General features: G+C 38.5%; 1 protein-coding gene across 23 annotated transcripts in view; it reads left to right on the plus strand.

Moving 5' to 3' along the window:
- Positions 1-10,432, plus strand: part of rbfox1 (RNA binding fox-1 homolog 1) — a 298,167-nt gene extending 287,735 nt beyond the window's left edge. For 17 of the 23 annotated variants that reach the window (XM_058770877.1, XM_058770878.1, XM_058770876.1 and 14 more), the window contains 2 exons: positions 7,110-7,185; positions 8,418-10,432. In XM_058770877.1, the coding sequence (XP_058626860.1) occupies positions 7,110-7,185; positions 8,418-8,540 (199 nt within the window). In that variant the 3' untranslated portion in view covers positions 8,541-10,432. Of the gene's footprint in view, positions 1-4,501; positions 4,555-7,109; positions 7,186-8,248; positions 8,329-8,417 lie in introns of all 23 variants that reach the window. The other 6 variants (XR_009270281.1, XR_009270282.1, XR_009270279.1 and 3 more) reach the window with 5 other exon arrangements.
- The last annotated feature ends 7,661 nt before the right edge of the window (positions 10,433-18,093 follow it).

Raw genomic sequence — 18,093 nt, forward strand, 5'->3', positions numbered from 1 at the left:
CTTTATCTTAACAGAGTGGCGCACTCTGACACCCTGCCGTCCCGACGCTGGTCTCGTTAGCCGTTAGCCATCGCATCTTTGTCAGAGCTTCACTCGTTCTCTGTCAGAGATGTGCCAGGGTCAGCCTCAGATCTGGAGGTGCTGCTGGGAGGCAGAGTCCGGGTCAGGGCTGCTTCTTTCTCTCCAGTCGCCTTTTAGAGCTCAAGGCTCAGCCGGTCCCATCTGAACAGCTGCGGGCCGGGGGCACATGGGTCAGGAGTACACGGTAGCCTCGCTTCCTACAACCCACTATACTAGCGTCAGCTGACCTCTGTCCCTGCGACACTTGTTCAGGAAAGGTTGAAGTGGCCCGTCGTGCGTGTTTCTGGCGCTCCCTGGACCGAGTTGAAACCCTCAGGGCTAGGGGAGCAGCTGTGCAGGAAGCTAAAGCAACTATTTAAACTCTTGTATGAAAGGCCATTTATTTAGTTTATTAGCAAATGATGCTGTTAACACATACCAGGCATGCTCACGGGTGTAAAAATTATACTTGATGGACAGTATGGGATTCTACACAATTAAAAATCAATGTATCAAGCTAAAAACATGCTTCAGGGAAACTTTTTTTCTTAGATAGTGTTGACACTTGAATGTAGTTATGTAAAGCCTCAAGTGTTTGTTGTTGACAATAGTTATGATGTAATTGAAGTTTTGATTTGCTGATGTTTTTTTCATCTCTTTATAAGGAAGAATATATGATGAATACAGTTATGTGAGCAAATTATGTTTTATTTAAAACATTGAAAGAAACATAATTTGACTTGTTAGTTCAGGAAGACTGACAAAATTTATGGACATCACCTTTTTTGAAAGAATTGAATGCATTTATTTAGCAAGGTCACATTAAAGTAATCAAAAATGATGGGGAAGACATTTATAATGTTATCAAATGTTTCTTTTTCAAATAAATGCTGTTGTTTTGAGCTTCCCTTTCTTCTGAGAATCCTGGAAAAATGTATGACTGTTTCCACAAAAAAAAAAAAAAAACATAATAATCATTGATTATAATAAGAAAAAATGTCTCTTAATCACTAAATCAGCATGTTAGAATAATTTCTGAAGGATCATGTGACACTAAAAACTGGAGTATTGACTGCTGAAAATTCAAATTTTATTTTATAAGTAGAAAACAGTTATTTAAATTGTAATATTTCATAATATTTCTATTTTACTGTATTTATGATTAAATGCAGCTTTGGTGAGCATAAAAGACTTATTTCAAAACATTATACTCACAGATCCCATATTTTTGAATGGTAATGTATATTTTAAAATAAGAATAGATTTACGTCATGATGACCACTGAAATATGTACTTGATACTTTGACTAAAAGGTATAATGTTTTAATTAGAAATGTTATTATAGTTTCAGGTAAAGTAAACATTTTCCAAAACGATTCTTATTTGTATGATGGAAGTGCCATTACTCGAGTGATTTACACCCCTGAATGTGTTGGCCAGATGTCTGCATTTTGCTTGGAAGTGCCTGTGACCATTGATTGCTATTACGAAGAGAGGAAACTCTGTGAAATATATGTGTATGATTAGTTTGGTGTTGAATATTAAATGACCTAGAAATAAATACCGAATGGCAGTTGAAATATTATATAACAATACGTGTGATGCAGTCCAGTGTACTACTGCTTGTGACTTTAGCGTCTTCATGAAGTGCATGTTTAGTCTGTAATGTGTATGAATGGTCATATCTGAAGCCAATACATATCGAATTTTGTAAGGCACTATGAGTTATAGAAAGTGCACCATTTAATGCATGTGTTCAAATGCATGTCTGCATTGAGCTTTACTCCCTAGAGTGTATGTGTGAGTGTAACTGTGTGTGCGCATTGGGACGGTCAATACTGTCATGCCGAATAGAACATTGTATTCAAAACAAGCCCCCTAACATGATTAAGAGGGCCGATTCAATCTGAATGCTTAGCAGGAATGAATGATTCATTTAGTTATTAAATATAGCTCCAAGCGGCAATTAAAAAGGGGCCTGGCAATATGGCGGCCAATGTCTCTAATTAGACATGAGATCAAGCCATGACACATCATTTGTCACACCTGTGCAGCGACTCGTGAAGCTTGCGCACTGCAACCAATGATACAGCTCATTCTAGTTGTGTTTGTTTACCCAGAATGCACCATTTACCCACATCCTGTTTTCATTGTAAAAATCCTTAAAAAAAGATTTTTTATTTTTATTTATTTATTTTTATTTGTTTTTTTACAACAGGGCTGAGGATTATACTCTAGTCCTTGCTATGCTGTATGTTCCTGCTGTTAAATAAATGTAAATGAAATATATGTTCACTGTTCACAAAGATTCAAGGTGCACTCAGTAATTTTTTAGTAGTTTTTTTGTTGTTATTGTTGTTGCATATTGAACTTACTGACACCTAGTGGTGCAGATGCAGTATCACTCAAAAGTTTATTGTTACTATTCGCAGTAAGTCATGATGACAACATTACTTTAAAATGAAATGATGTGAAGTCAATATGTCATTTGCTGATAATATGTATATTTTTTCAAATTCAGCATGAATTGCAATTTTCAATCCATTTTACTCCTTAGTCTGTAAACAGGATATTTAAAAAAAAAAAAAAAATGTAGGGTGAGGTTTGTTTATTTCTGTTGGGAATCGATTGAACCAGTCCAAATGCGAGTTTGTTCAAAAATTTTGTTTAAATATTTATTTGGCTACTGGCTTAAAAGTCATTTCAGAAGAAGAGCTTGCATTCATATTAAAAACTATGAAAAACAAACATTATTTTTATTTGTAACAACATGGACTGATTAATCATTGACAAGATGACCAGGAGCATGCATTTAGAAAGTAAATATCATCAGTTTTGATTTCATGCTAACTAAAGCCTGGAATGCACTGCACAGTTTTTGCCCCGATCTTCCACTGATTTACAGTTTGGAGAAGTCGACGCTAGTTGCCAAAAGTCAGAGCCAGTCTGCAGATTTGAGTTGACAGATTTCATAGAAAATTGCGTAGTGTATGATGGTCACAGACTGTATGATTCCAAACATGCTTGATATTTTCAGCTGATTTTAGAACAAGGCGCACATTTCTGCGTGAGTTTGTTGTGATTGGAACGACTTCAAAGTGTGGTAGTGTACGATCCTCAGTCGTTTAGTGTATGACGGACAGTTTTCCTGTCACTATTTACAAAGTCAGTAAGTGTATGATGCCTAGTGTTTTAAAAATCTGTTCAGCTTTTAAAAGTCCTGTCTGTGGTGTATTCCAGCCTTAATAAGGTTTTTTTTGTTTGTTTGTTTTTTTAATAAAGAAGCCTCTTATCCTCACCAAGGCTGCATTTATTTGATCAGAAATACAGTTAAAACAATAGTATTGTGAAATATTTTTACAATTTAATAATAGTTTTGAATTTTAATATATTTAAATGTGCATGTTCTTGTTATATCAAAGCTGAATTTCCAGCAGCTATTAGTCCAATTTATATTATGTTAATAACAGTTGTGCAGTTTAATTTTGAACCCATTGTACTTTCTTCAGGATTCTTTGATGAATAGAAAGTTCAAAAGAACAGCATTTATTTGAAATAGAAACATTTTGTAACATAATAAATGTCTTCACGGTCCACTTTGAACAATTGAATGTGTTTTGGCCTAACAAGTGTGAAGAAAAAAAGTGTTCAAAATGTGCTATCCATTTCTTTACATGTGTAACATTTTTTAATGAGGGTAAAAAATGACTGAGTGAACCTTGTTATTTTGACATTTTAAAATATATCTCAAATAAATCTGTCCATAATACAGTGGGAGTTTTACTTTTCTCTCTCTTCTTGTCTCTCTCCAAAGAAAAGTTTATGGTATATGACATAAGCGCTTTGATGTATAATATTATCTGTTTGATTTCCAGTATCATCCGTGTACAATGGTCGCAGTCTCAGGTGTTTCTAATGGGCTCGACAGCCAGCTTTTATGTGACCGTTCAAGGCCATCCCACCACTATTCAGTAATGCTGTGAATGCAATTCCTTGACTTTTACAGAACAATAGTGATGGAGGGAGGGGGTTTACAGAGGAGAGGACGTTTAGAGTGGCTAAATCAAAGCGTCTCGCGCACAGCTGCAGTTTCTATTGAATCGGCCCCAGTCCGAGGTTATGATTTAGTCTCATCTCTGATATACTGTATATGTCTTTTTTTACCCCTCTTCTTTATTCCCGCATTTGCATCTCCAATCCCCCTAGCATGCCTCTTCCCTGTTCCTCCATGTGGATACCGGTGCGGGGCCGCACACTTGAGAGCTCTGGTTCTTTTTGCTTGTGAACTAAAACCCATTTATGCCACCATCCCTCCCCCTCCCCACCTTTCCATTCCCTAACACCCCCTCCTCTCTCCCTCCCTCCTTCCCTTCCTCCCCCCCGCCTCTCGTCCATCCAGCCAGTCAGCAGGCGGTATTGTAAATTTTATCTTCTCTTGCAGAAATCATTTCGTCTTCGTTGCAGCAGATGAAATTTCTTGTAACACCTCCTCAGGTAAAATAAATAAATCTAAATGAATACCAAATCACCCTCACTTTCTCGATGCACCCACGAGGGAGCGAGCATATACCCCCTTTTTTATGCACCCTGACAGTGAGTGCTTCTATTGCCCGGCTGTCTCCTTATTTCTGCCCCCCGTTTGATTAGTAGATGTTACGTTTTTTTCTTACTACGTTTCTCTTGAATGCTCTTTTTTGGACGAGTGGAGTAGTTTTGGAGTACTGCATGAGGATAGCTGGAAGGCATCGCATTCATAGTTCTCATCTTCTGTTTCTCTCTCCCATGGCACTGCTTGGAAGAGGCATGTGTTCCTTGAAGAGTGAAATGAACACGCTTGTCACGAGCTTGGAATCTGTGATTTTCCTTTTTTTCTTCTGTCTCAATCTTCCTTGTGTTCCATGGTTCCTTTGAGTTCTCCACCATCGCCCTCCCTTTCCATTAGATCTGTGTGTGTGTATGTGTGTGTGAGAGGGTCTTTTTTTGGTTGGTTTGTTTGTGTCATTGTTTTACAGGCGTGTGGTGCTGTTGTCATTGTCGTATCAAGGTTGCTCATGTAGTGTATGGTGTCTTGCACATTGGCTGTAGGTGGCTAGATCTTGGGAATGACACAAGTGTGATTGTTACTAGTTTGAGTCGTGATATACCGAAAGGAAAATGGACCTGTCCATCCGTGCATTGATTTTGTGACAGCCCTTTTTTTTTCCCTTCCTTTTTTTTCCCCCCTCGACCAGGGAAAATGAATATGCTAACAAGGCTGTAATTTAGCAGAAGGCACTTTCTTGAAGACATCAGCTGTTTTCTGTAAAACACAATTGGAATGTGTAATTTGGAGTCTGAAAAACTTGCAAATTATGGTCTAATTGTCCCAGCTCAATAATTGCTGATAACCCCAAAGGCCACGCGCATCCTGTTCGCAAACCGACGTAATCAGTAAGTAAGAAAAGCGGAGAAGGTCCGCATACAGAGCCCCTAAAGCACAGCCCGGCATTGTTTAAAGAAATCATAGAAATGAGCTGTCCGTTCGGTCTCCTGGTGGGAAAAGTCAATACATTTAGAGGAATGGCGCTGCTGGAGCACACATTTTCCAAAATAATGAGCATCTAGTCAATAATGCAGATATATCCCAGCCATCCGAGATTTATTAACCTGTATCTCAGGGCCCAGATCTAATTTAGCTGTATGTTAGAGTCACTGGTGTTCATTAACAAACATAGAGCTTACCAGTCTCATAAATCAGGCTTTTTTTCGACTTCAACCTGTCTCGATGGGCGCCAGGAGGAGCCTAGTATAACGGATCATAGAAAGGAACAAACCGATAGTCACAAGGACGAGTTTAGGCTTAAATTTGCCGTGTGTTTCCGGCAGGCACTGCTAGAAAAACAGACACAAACACATTTTCAGTGTCCTTCAAACAGCAATTAAAACCCCAGTTCTTGCATTTCGGGTGACTCATCCAATCAGCGTTTTTTCCCTTACTTAATACTTTAGGAATAATTCACCAGGTGCTATATCCTGAGGGTCACCTTTTCAATCTTAGCTCCAGAAGAGCAGAGGCAGCCCTGGTTTGATCACTGCACTGCATACTCATTAAAACTAACCCCTGTAAACACAGATAACGCAGGTCAAACAAAATACTTGGCCGCGCATTGAAATATGAAGACAGAGCGACTGTGTAGTGAATAACAATGTCTATACTAATTTGCAGTGGATTAACTTCTTAATCGCCAGGAGTGGAAGAATATGTAAATTGCCTCATTTCTCTGCCCTCTGATTGGCTCTTTATCAGGTCCAGAAACACCATGCATGCATAACAAGGCTTTGAGGGGCCGATATTCCAGGTTGTTTTCAAACACAGTGGTCTTAACCCCTGCTCGAACTTTGAGGGAGAACAGGGTGAGATCTCAGGATAAAAGACACTGAAAACGTATAAAATAAGCTCACATTTACACTAAACATCCTGCAGCATTTTCATCAAGTCGGCCCTGGACGAGAATAACGAACAGATGTTTTGTTTCGCTTTTTTGGTGCAAGTACTGTAAAACATTGATCGCTGGTCTGTTTGATTTTGATTTTTTTTTTCTGTGATGTATTTTTTTGCCTTTTTGATCAATATGCCTAAATTAAACTACTAAAAAATTGAAGGGTTGTTTGTGCAAGTGAGTTGAACTAGAAAAAGCAAGCAAATTCCTCTTGGTACCGATTTGCAAAGTTTGTACGTACAAACAGATATTGCCGTAAGCGCTGGCATCCCATAAACGCACAATTAGAGTGAACAGAGCATCTAGTGAGGTCTTGCACAAGTGGCCCTTCAACTTTCAAACAGTGATGTCTTCCTCTTTGACCTGTGCAGCATGACTGCAAGAGCCGTGTGATCTTCTCCTCTCTGACTTCATTTGATTGTCATTTTCCAAACACTCTGAAATCATCACCATACGTAGTTGCTTCAGTCCGTGGTGTCGTATATGACTGTATAACATTTGTGTTTGCATAGAAAAGAAGCGATTTTCAACTTGGCAGCGTGATCTGACCATCTCTCCGTGTTTCCACAGTTACGGACGAGTTTATGCTGCCGACCCCTACAACCACGCACTTGCTCCAGCAGCCACATACAGCGTTGGTGCCATGGTGAGCGTGAATTTTCATCTCTACCTGCCTCGATTCCTCATTCTTTTTTCCTCATTTCTCATGACCCCTTTATTTATCCCTTCCCTGCTCTTTTCTCAGTGCACGTTTGTCAACGTACGCTCATTCTTTTCCCTTTTCTTCCCACCTTTTCCTCCTGCATGGATTTTAGCACTGCTGACATCTCCTCACTTAAACTTAATTGAATTTGTCTCTTGTGCTAACGGCAGCTGAAATGCCACATTAATCCTCCCAGTAAACGTGATAAATGTCTTAATTTCTTGGCAGTGTAGTGCATGTTAGTTATTATATTTCTAATTTTGTGAATATCACCTAGCCGAGCGCTCCCCTTAATGGAATAATTAGTCATTTTGATAATTAAATCCATCACCTAAGTGGTGCTGTAGCAACAGCTAAAAGAGGGAGGGAGCAGAAGAGAGACGGTGTGATGAAAGAGTGCGAGGAAGACCGACAAGAGTCTCCAGGCGCACACTGCGATGTGCGACTTGTTTGTACGTGGACTGCTTTTGATCGCAAAATGTCCACGTTGCGTACAAAACGCACACTGCAAAAATCTATTTCTTAATCTGTAAATTTTGTCTAGTTTTCCAGTAAAAATGCTTAAAGACTTCATTTAACTTTTTTATTATAAATTTAATTGTTTGAAAGTTTTACGTTTCTTGTTTTAAGAATGAACCTCTCTAAAGGTGTGGTCACATTTACCATTGCTCTGCGTAATTTTGCTGCCGAAAGACAGTTGTTTCAGTAAGAATCCACACAATCTGAAATTTGGCGCGAGGGAGAAAGAATTTAGTCGTGCAAATTCGCCGCGCAAACTAACAAAGCTGCTTTGTTCTGTGTGAGCTACACTGTTAACAACAAACAATTGAGGGTTTTTTAACACACCTGAATTCTTTTTACTTTTTTACTTCAAGATACTAGAAAATAAGACAAAAATACATTAAGAAAATGCTTTTTGCAGCGTATGAAACTGCATTCGTTGCTTATTTCTTTTTATTTGCTCTGTTAACTCATGTATTTCTTTCATCCCGTTTACGTTTTTAAGTAGCTAAATGCATCTCTTCTGGCATGAGGTGTGTTGGTGTGCTTGCTGCATGATGGAACGTGATTGGTTTCGTCCGGGGGGTATGTACGGCAAATAGCCTGAATGCTAGCGGAGGTCTCCTCTGAACTGTGTCAATTAAACGTGTCCAAACCCGTGGCTTCTCTTCCAGAATGCTTTCGCTCCCTTGACTGATGCCAAGACCAGAAGCCACGCCGATGATGTGGGTCTCGTTCTTTCTTCTTTGCAGGCTAGTATATACCGAGGTGGATACAGTCGTTTCGCGCCATACTAAAAAAAAGAAAAAAAAAAACCTTTCAAAAACCTATTGAGAATCTTCCTGTGGGGGTAACGGAGGAGTAATTCAGAGGCCTGGGTATTGCAATACATGCAGTAGTGCATCATTTTAGCATCTCTTAAGAGAGAGAAGACAAAAACGGATATTTTTCATCTTATACCTCAGATATTTTGTGCTGTGTATTTTAATATTGTGGGTTTTTAATTTCTAAAGATTACATAGATTGTTGGCTGTAGAGGTTTCTGTGGTGATCTAGAGAGCTGCTAGATTTTAAAAAGATGAAAAAAAAAAAATAAGATACAAATTGTTAGGGCTTTATCATGTAAATGAGTTATGTATGATAAATATTCAAGTCACTTCGGGGTTATCATATTTTGTAAGAGTGTAAGTGACTAGAGTCGTCCAGTGGTTTCTGCTTCCGTTTGACATCGCCTTTCGTCTTTCTTTTGGTTTCTTTTGTTTCTGGGTTCTGTGCCATAGAGGAAGAGTGCGTAGAGGGTTGTGGGTAGGAGTAGAGATGGGCGTGGTGGGCGAAAGACCGGGGGCTGTCCCCCGAGTGCAGCAAAGACACAGAGCCGGTCAAAGAGACCACTGAGGTATCGATTATTTAAGCTGTCTTCTATCAGTCATTACTCAAAGCCAAAGGTTATGTTCCTGGGGTGTTCAATGTGTATATTCAGACTATACATAGCAGCTCGTAGAAACTCCCCAAAAATTCACTATTACAGTATTTTACTGTTTAACTATTATCTAGTCCTTAAGTCAGACCCTCGCTAGTTTAGGCCTACCACGAGATGTTCTTTTTATATTACAGTACTTCCAGTACGTCGATTGATATAAATGCTGACTTTTATAATACGGGAGAGATGAAACATGAAAAAAAAAAAACAGACGGCGACGGTAGCGCCGGTTATATTTTTTGTTTTTCTTTTTTTCTTTGTTTTGTTTTGTTTGTTTTTTTTCTCTCAGAAGTTAAGAAACTCTGATTATTTGTACAAGACGAGAGTGGGAAAAAATAAACTAACAGTGTATTAAATTTGATCTGTGCAGTGAAAATGTTCTCTTATACGAAAAACACAACTGTATAATGTTTTAGATTTAGTGTGGTAGACCAACTGTTAGAGAAAGGTGTCTCATTTTTTATGGAATCATACACAGATTTATATCAACACTTTACAAGTAATGCAATCATTATGTAGATATAATCATAGTATTTTTGTCAACTGTACAATTTTGCACACACACAACCTGCAATTTTTTCATCACTACTTCTTCTTCTTCTTCTCACTTGTGGGACGTTCCGTTGTCTGTTTTCTTTTGGTTCTCTGCTTCTTTCGAGTGTTTCGTTTTGATATCATTTTTAATGTGACATCCTTTGTACTATTATTTTCTAGAACACAGCCTTTACACTTTGAAACTGTTTGATTATCGAGAAACTGAGAAATATATGACTTGTGAAAAAGATATCTATATGTAAATAGGAATAATGATAACTGTCATTTACAAGTGCTACACAAACAAGCTGTCGAGGTGTTCTTGAAGAGTCGCAGCTTGGCTGTGCATACGCGAAGACTTCCCTTCATGTTGTTTACAAGTATACCTAATTAGAGGTGTTTGTCACATATCTCATTTTTCTTTATTTTGTATTTATAAAAGTTTCAATTGCATAAAATACAAACAAAAGAGCAGCTCCAATTTATCCGGCTGCAAATATCCTCTTGTGTACTGTGTGCGTCACATCACACAACTTGGCAAAAATATCTTACCCACTGCTGTGATTCTGCTCTTTCTGCTTTAAGTACGTGTTGTGGACAGGCTTTCTCCTTGTCATTGTATGTGCATGCACTATGATCTGCATAACAATAACCATCAATAAAGTTTCTCAAGATAACGGGAATTTGTCTTGGAATTTCTTTGCGCCATGCCGACTGCCGGATCTTATATTCTGATGATGGAGTGCGTTTGTCCTCTGATCTGATTTCATTGACTAAAATTGCATTGAAAAGCTCAAGGCGAAGAGGAAATGATCATCTCCGAGGAGGTTAAGTGGAATTGATGCTGCCGGGTCTGAGGTGGTCATCTGTGCGCCTTTAAGAAGACTCTGTGTTTGGGATGAAGGAGCGAGATCGGATTCCTGCGGTCTGATTAGGTTATCCCACACACTTTCAGGGTTATGAAACATCTCCGGTCTGCAGATATTTCCAAAAAGGAAGCCGCAATATGGGCTTATTCTAGGGTGCAGTTGAGGTTTGAACCAAAAAAGTGGCTGTAGATTTTTTTTCATTTGCATAACGGTCCTACAAATGACAATATTCTGAACGTGCTGTGAAGAGCGTTACTTTGGAGAATGATGGGACCCTCTCGTCATCAAACCTGAACCTGTCTGCCCCGCGTAACTGTAAGTAGCAGATATTCATTATCTTTCGCTCATTTCGCTAAGGTATGACGGAATTTCATAAATTATGTATAGTACAGATAGTTCTAATTGAAGAAAAGAAGAATTACCCCACATTCTCGATTTGATCAGTGTAATTGGAAAAACTTAGCCAGGGGTTCCTTGGAAAGATAAGCAATATAAATGTTTAAATGTGATGAAGGAGTCACATTATGCTAGGTAATTACAACACCTCTTCACAGAAATGGGTGATCAATAATTAACGTATCTTGGGTCACAAGTCGGGGACATAATTTAAAATTGGTTATTAATTCTATTATGAAAAATGTACATTCTCTTCAGATTATGTTGCCGAGTCCACAGGGAGAGGTAAAGGAGGTCTGCTGGTTTTAATTCAGTCTCTCTCTCTCTCTCACTCGCCGCTCGGTCCCTCTTCCCACCGGCTCTGTGAGAGCTGTCAGTAATGTGGTGATTTATGTTTCTGAATTAAATCACGTATTAAATGAAGTAATTGTGATTATCATGCAGATTGGAGGGAGTGGACGCTGGCTTTCTCACGACCGGTCAGCCGTTGCTCTCTCATAACACTGCAGACTTGTGGGATTGTTCAAAAATTCAGATGTATTGAATCAAGGGTAAAAGTTCACCTAATATGGTTTCCCCACTAATAAAAGCTGGTTTAAACTGGTCATCCACCCTATTCTTAAGGCCTGTTTACACCAAGAAAGACAACAACAATATTAGCATCCTCACCAGGGCACGATATCATTTGTTTATTATAAGCATGTGCTGCAATGATGTCTTATGGCACTTTAAATGCTCAATCTCATTAAAGCAGTTAATGTTTTTATCTTTCATCAGATGGAAAAAATCTTTTTGAAAGCGATTCCAACAATATCTTTAGAATAGTCGTGTTGTGGACTGAAGGGGCCTTCCAGCCTATTCATGCTGCTCTATAACTAGCTCTATCAACAAACCAGGCTGGAAGAGAATCTGAGACCGGAAAACCATCTTAGACTGGTTTAAGCTCTTTCAGCAGGGTTGCTTTAAATCAGTGATTGTCAAACTTTTTGATTAAAAATTGGATTAGAAATTAGAAGATTTAAAAATAAAATAATAACTAAAATAATTAAATCGTACAGTTCCAGAAGTCTAAGGATACACTAAATTAAATATCTTGATTTTCGACTTATTTTAAAGCTTGCTTTGTCTTATTTTATTTTAGAGGCCAATTCACACCATGGATGATGATATATATCTATAAAGTTGGTTCAAAAACAACTATAACCATAACGACACAAAGGAATGATATCCTTGGAATCATACAAGACATAAAAAAACGTGGCAATCACAATCCACTCAACTTTAAATCACTCAAGCATTTAAAGTAGCGGATGCTTACAAAGAACAAAACATTATCGTCCGTTATAGTTACTGTTCTTGATGCAAATTGGTCTTAAGTCATCTTGAGACCCCCTAGTGGACCCCGGCCCTGTTTTTCAACATTATACAGTCACAGACTTTTAAATGTAGCTATATATGTTCATTAGAGAGACAGGAGGACTGGGTTCCCGGAGGAAAAGGCCATACGTCACGACACTTGTAATTACAAAAACTGTCATCCCATTGCAGTTTACCCTGTGTCTCCGAAGCCATTCGTCACGAACGGGACCTGCACGAGTTCCTGTCATATCTAAGATTTGTGCACTGCACCTATAGCAGCCTCTTGCCTGTGAGCTTTATCAGGCCCTCGCACTTAAATTGTCACCAGTCGGCTGGATTTCATGCAAACTTTCTCGGCGCTCGTGACACGGGCTGATACAGGAGGTGCACATTATGAATGAATGACTGAGTGAGCTAGAGGGAAGCAGGAGGCAGCAGGGCAGAAGCTAATCGCCTCTCCATCATATCTGTTCTGCTCCACTTTCTCCCGCAGAGTCTCTGATAATAGACATTTCATCAGAGATTAGGCACCAGGCCTCTAAACACTGCTCCAGGGGAGCCCTTGCGTCGCTGCCAGCGCTACGACTGCACGCCGCTGAGGGAAGCTCTTCGCCCTCCTCCTCCTCCTCTTCCTCCCGCAGCCCTGTCTTTTTCCGGAGTCTCCAAATGACTCATCAGACCCGTAATGCAAATGAGAGCTATGTTGAGATGCCTGGGTCTTGTTTTCATTCGGCTGGAGCCCCGTGGAATTCACTAACGCCGTGATGCGACCTGCCGTTTTCAATTTCAGAAGGCCGCAGATTTGATCGCGTCTGCTAAATTCAGTTTTACTGGGGCTCTCGGTTCACGTGAGGTAACGTGTCGAGTTTGTCAGCATTGCTGAGGTGCCGCAGATGACATCACCACTGTGCAGAAAGAGCTGATGTGAGTGTGATGCATGCAAACATTAATGTGCATCACTCTGTGTGAAGACATCAGACAGTGCAACTGCTGAGGCACACTGTATCTTTTAGCTCTCTTTTGGCATTCGAAAGCACTCCTAAAAAGGCTAATCCTAGTTCTGAATTCTCATTGGTTTATATAGTGTTCTAGCCATGATCAAATGAAAAATTCCTATGCAGGAAAATCCCTATCACTTTAACATTGCAGTTCAGGAGTTTGGGGTCAGTAAGATTTCTTTTAATGTTTTTGAAAGAAGTCTGTTATGTTAGTGGTCTATTATATATCATATTTCATATCTATCTATTCATTCCTGTCTATATATATATATATATATATATATATATATATATATATATATATATATATATATATATATATATATATATGTGTGTGTGTGTGTGTGTGTGTGTGTGTGTGTGTGTGTGTGTGTGTGTGTGTGTGTGTATATTAGTGCTGTTAAACGATTATACTATACACTAAATTATTTTATTTATCTAAAAATAAATTATATATATATATATATATATATATATATTAGTGCTGTCAAACGATTAATCGTGATTAATCACATCCAAAATAAACGTTTTGTTTACATAATATACAGTATGTGTGTGTACTGTGTATATTTATTGTGTATATATGCATACACTCACATACAGCATATATTTGGGAAATATTTACACGCATATACATTTATATATTTATACTCTTATATTTTAAATTATATGTCAATATATTTAATATATAAGCATAACATATTTTTCTTAAATATATACATGTATGTGTTTATATTTATATATATACTTAATAAATATACACAGCACACACATGTAAACAAAAGCTTTTATTATGGATGCGATTAATCGTTTGACAGCACTAATATATATATATATATATATATATATATATATATATATATATATATATATATATGTATGTATATAATTAATTTTTAGATAAATAAAAATAATTTAGTGTAAAGTATAATTAAAGGGGCAATTTAAGTAAATAATAAATAATGGGGTAATTTAAATTACATTTTTAATCAATCGATTTATTGAAATCAATATAACATTCCATTAATTTGTGTAACATCTATTTTATGCATTACAGTTACCATAATTTAAATGTTATGTTTAATTTAAAAATAAATGAGATATTACTTAGTTTAATGTGTTTTGTTAACTGTTATGTAGCCTGTGGTAATGATAATTGTGTTTCAGCAATCACATCTCACATAGAGCAGGGGTCTTATTGTTTTCACAGAGCACTTGAGCTGTGATGAAGAAATATCTGTTCTCTTTGCATCAAATGATTTAACGTATCCATATTGGGAAACAGAAAATGGCATTAGTTCAAAACCATAATATCGGTTATTAAATTGGCAAATGCCTGTGGTGGTGGAAACAAGTTTATCTTTATAAAGCTGAAGTGATAAAGGATTAGCTGAAACACCAAAGAGAGTCATGTCTCCTCCAAAAAGAGCCTTTAGACGTTTTGAACATCTGCAGTGTAAAGCTGCACTATGAAAAGGCATATGGATATAATTGCATTAGCAAAAAAAAAAAAAAAAAAGTGCTAGGGAGTCATGTTTTTAGTCAAACTGTTTGTATGCTCAGTTTGCAGTGTTAATAGTAGGCCAAGTGTGCACACATGGGAACTGCTCTTACTGTAAACACAAGCATTATGAAGAATGACTCAGTATATATTACAAGGCCTCTGATTGTACGAATGAACCTCCCTCTGAAGTAGCAGCTTTACAATCCTGTGGTGTGAGTATAGAGATGCATATTCTCATCTCCAATCCTTCTATGAACCATCACCATTACAGGGAGGTTATGTAACAGTGCCTTAGGAGCCGAAGGAAGTGATGTGGTTTCTAATATGTGGAGTAGTGTCGGCTGTTATTGATGGTGTTATTATAAAAAAAATTACATTAATTCTGTGAAATTAACCCTTAATGTCTTCCTGCCATTCTTCAGTTTTTGTGTCTAAAGAAAAAGAAGGAAAAGGACCTAATGGAAAATGTAATTATGGATTTCATTCATCCAGACATGTAATATACTTTTAAATTAAATCTATTAAATACTTATTCTGGAGTGACTATGATCCATTAAATATAGGTATTGCATTTAAATACAGAATTTGGTGTTCTCACATTTCAGCATAACAAAATGCACTCATTATTTTATTTTTGCTGTCACTCATTTTATTTGTTGAGTTCAAGAACATCTGTTCACATTTTCCCAAGGGCGCTGGGTTTGGTTAAAACACCGGTAGGAGCATATTTTAACTATTGTTTTCAATTATGGATTATCATGCAAAGTTGTGAGCACGTTTAATAGTGGGCTACGTTTTAGAACACCACCCTCGAGGCCTCATGAAATCCCTTACAGTGTGCCGTTGCTTATTTGTTTTGGCACATTTAGTCACAAATCATGGTCTTCACATGTCTAATAAAATCTCATGCATGAGATTTGCATCTGATTTGTGCAGTTCAGAATGTGAGCAGTGATTCCATTGTGAAATGCATGGAATACATGAGCATAGAAAATCTGATTTTCATGGTCTGATAATACGCAGACATTCGAGAAAAGACTGTTTTTATTGAGTCATATTTTCCCTCTCCCATCCTCTTACCAAAACATTTTTCTTAAACATTTCTTTACGGAAGCAAGGCATTTCCATTACGTTATTACATTTTCTTTTGTCTCTCTCTCTCTTTCTTAAAAAGAAGAAAAGCGCAGCCTTTAGTTCTGTGTGCATCACTCAAAATGCTTTTAGCAGCACAATAGAATATCATTCATATGTTTTTACAGGAACACATGTTATGCACAATTCAATGGCTCAATAAATGCTCTCATGAAATATCACTAGTGTGCGATGAAACGCTGATTGGTTTTATTATCTATAGTGTAGTGGTGCCGGTCGGTGGGGTCGGTTGGATGGAAAGAGTTTATTACCACTATTGTAATTTATTGTTGTGTTACTAGCTCTTCTCATCGACCCTTCTCACTTGATCCCCACTAGCTGAGAGTTTGAAACGTTCAACGCGTTCATTCTCAGTGTTCTACCTCCACCTGCTGGCCACACAGAGAAAAACAAATCTGCCGGCGTCGAGAATATCCACTATTATTAATGCAGTGCAGATATGTGAAGAACATTCACACCGAAGACGTTTGTGTTCTTTTTATTAATTATTTCTTCTTTGTAAACATCCGCTTGACGAACGTACGTCTTTGACCGTTGCCATGCTTTTTCAACGTTTCGCGCGTTTTAACTTCAAAACTACGCGTACTATTTCGTTTCTCGCGCTTTGCCCCGCGTTCGGTGTGAACGCCCCTCAAGAGAACATGCGATTTGTGTAGCAGCATCACAACTAGAATGTTGTAAGGGGACATTCATATCGAACAGGGTTTTTTGTTTAAAATGCGAGACGTATGGCAGTTCAAGGGAGTGTTGATATAGAAAAACAATGGAAAAGAACCGCAAAAGGATTTTAGTGTGAACGGCCCTTTAGACAGTTAGCAGCAGTGGTAGTAGCGTGAACACTTAAGTGATGCTTCGTAATGACAGTAGATGAGGAGAAGGAGGGCCGCTCCTGCCTCCTCTTGCTCCCCAGCTTCAATCCCATCAGTTCTAGACTCCTTTGCCCAAACAGTGTACATCACAAGCCCTATCTCCATACCGCTGACATCTAGGTCGACTGTGGTTTGACATGGCAAGCGATCTAGCCTCTTTTTTCCTCCTCTCTGTCTCATTAACTCCCTCATGCGCACTCTTTCCCTCCATCTCTCCCATCTCACGCACACCCACTCTTTCCTCATTCTCCCTCCCTCCTTCTCTGTCTCTATCTGTCTCACACCCACTCCTTCTCTCTCTCTCTCCTCTTCCTACCTTGCTGTTGGCCTCCTCACACCCAGCACCTCCATATGCTGCTCTTTAATATTTGATCAGCTCCATCTTGTCTGCAGCACCAGTGACTTCATGGGATAAATAACGTCTGCCTGCATCTCATCGCCTCCCCGCATGCATCTGCAGTGCGTAATTATGCACAGAATTTATGAGAGGCAGCAGCTTTGTTTATTTGCAAACTGCTCGCAGTAATTGATGCCAGTGTGAAGTGCGGCTGCTTCTGGCCCTCGCGCGCAGACCCCGCTCACTTTCTTTATACGTTTTTACGACAAAACAGCTTGGCCGCTGGAGCTTGCGCGCTTGCAGCGTGGTAAATATTCGTATCTCTCAAAGCGACGGTCTTTAGGCTGGGGTTTATTGGGAGGTGAGTTGCCTGCCGCAGTGAGAGGAGACAACAGATGAAGGCTGATGTGGTGCATGCGGTGTTGGGCTGGTTATACGTACTATCTGGAACCGCCACCGGGTGGACTTCAATGCGAAATGCAAAGTTTCTCAGGTGCAAAAAGCCAAACTGTCAGTAGAGCTAAAACTGCAGCCTACTTATCCTGGCTGGAATATTCATCTAATTATACTGCAGTATTTAGAATAAATTCATTCATCCATCTATCTCTCTATCTATCTATCTATCTGTCCAAGCGAGGATAATTGTGACACAAATACTTTGACAGACACGCATAAATCCATACACTGTAAAATACATTATTATTTTTTTGTTGTTGTTGTTGTTTTTGGCTCATTCTGTAAAACTGTAAAAGAGAGGGAGAGAGAGAAAACAAAGAATATATATATGTGTGTGTGTGATAGTGTAAAGATTTAAAATTACAGTTATGTATACACCGACACACACACACAGTT

Source organism: Onychostoma macrolepis, chromosome 03, assembly GCF_012432095.1.
Source record: "Onychostoma macrolepis isolate SWU-2019 chromosome 03, ASM1243209v1, whole genome shotgun sequence".
Lineage (NCBI taxonomy): Eukaryota > Metazoa > Chordata > Actinopteri > Cypriniformes > Cyprinidae > Onychostoma > Onychostoma macrolepis.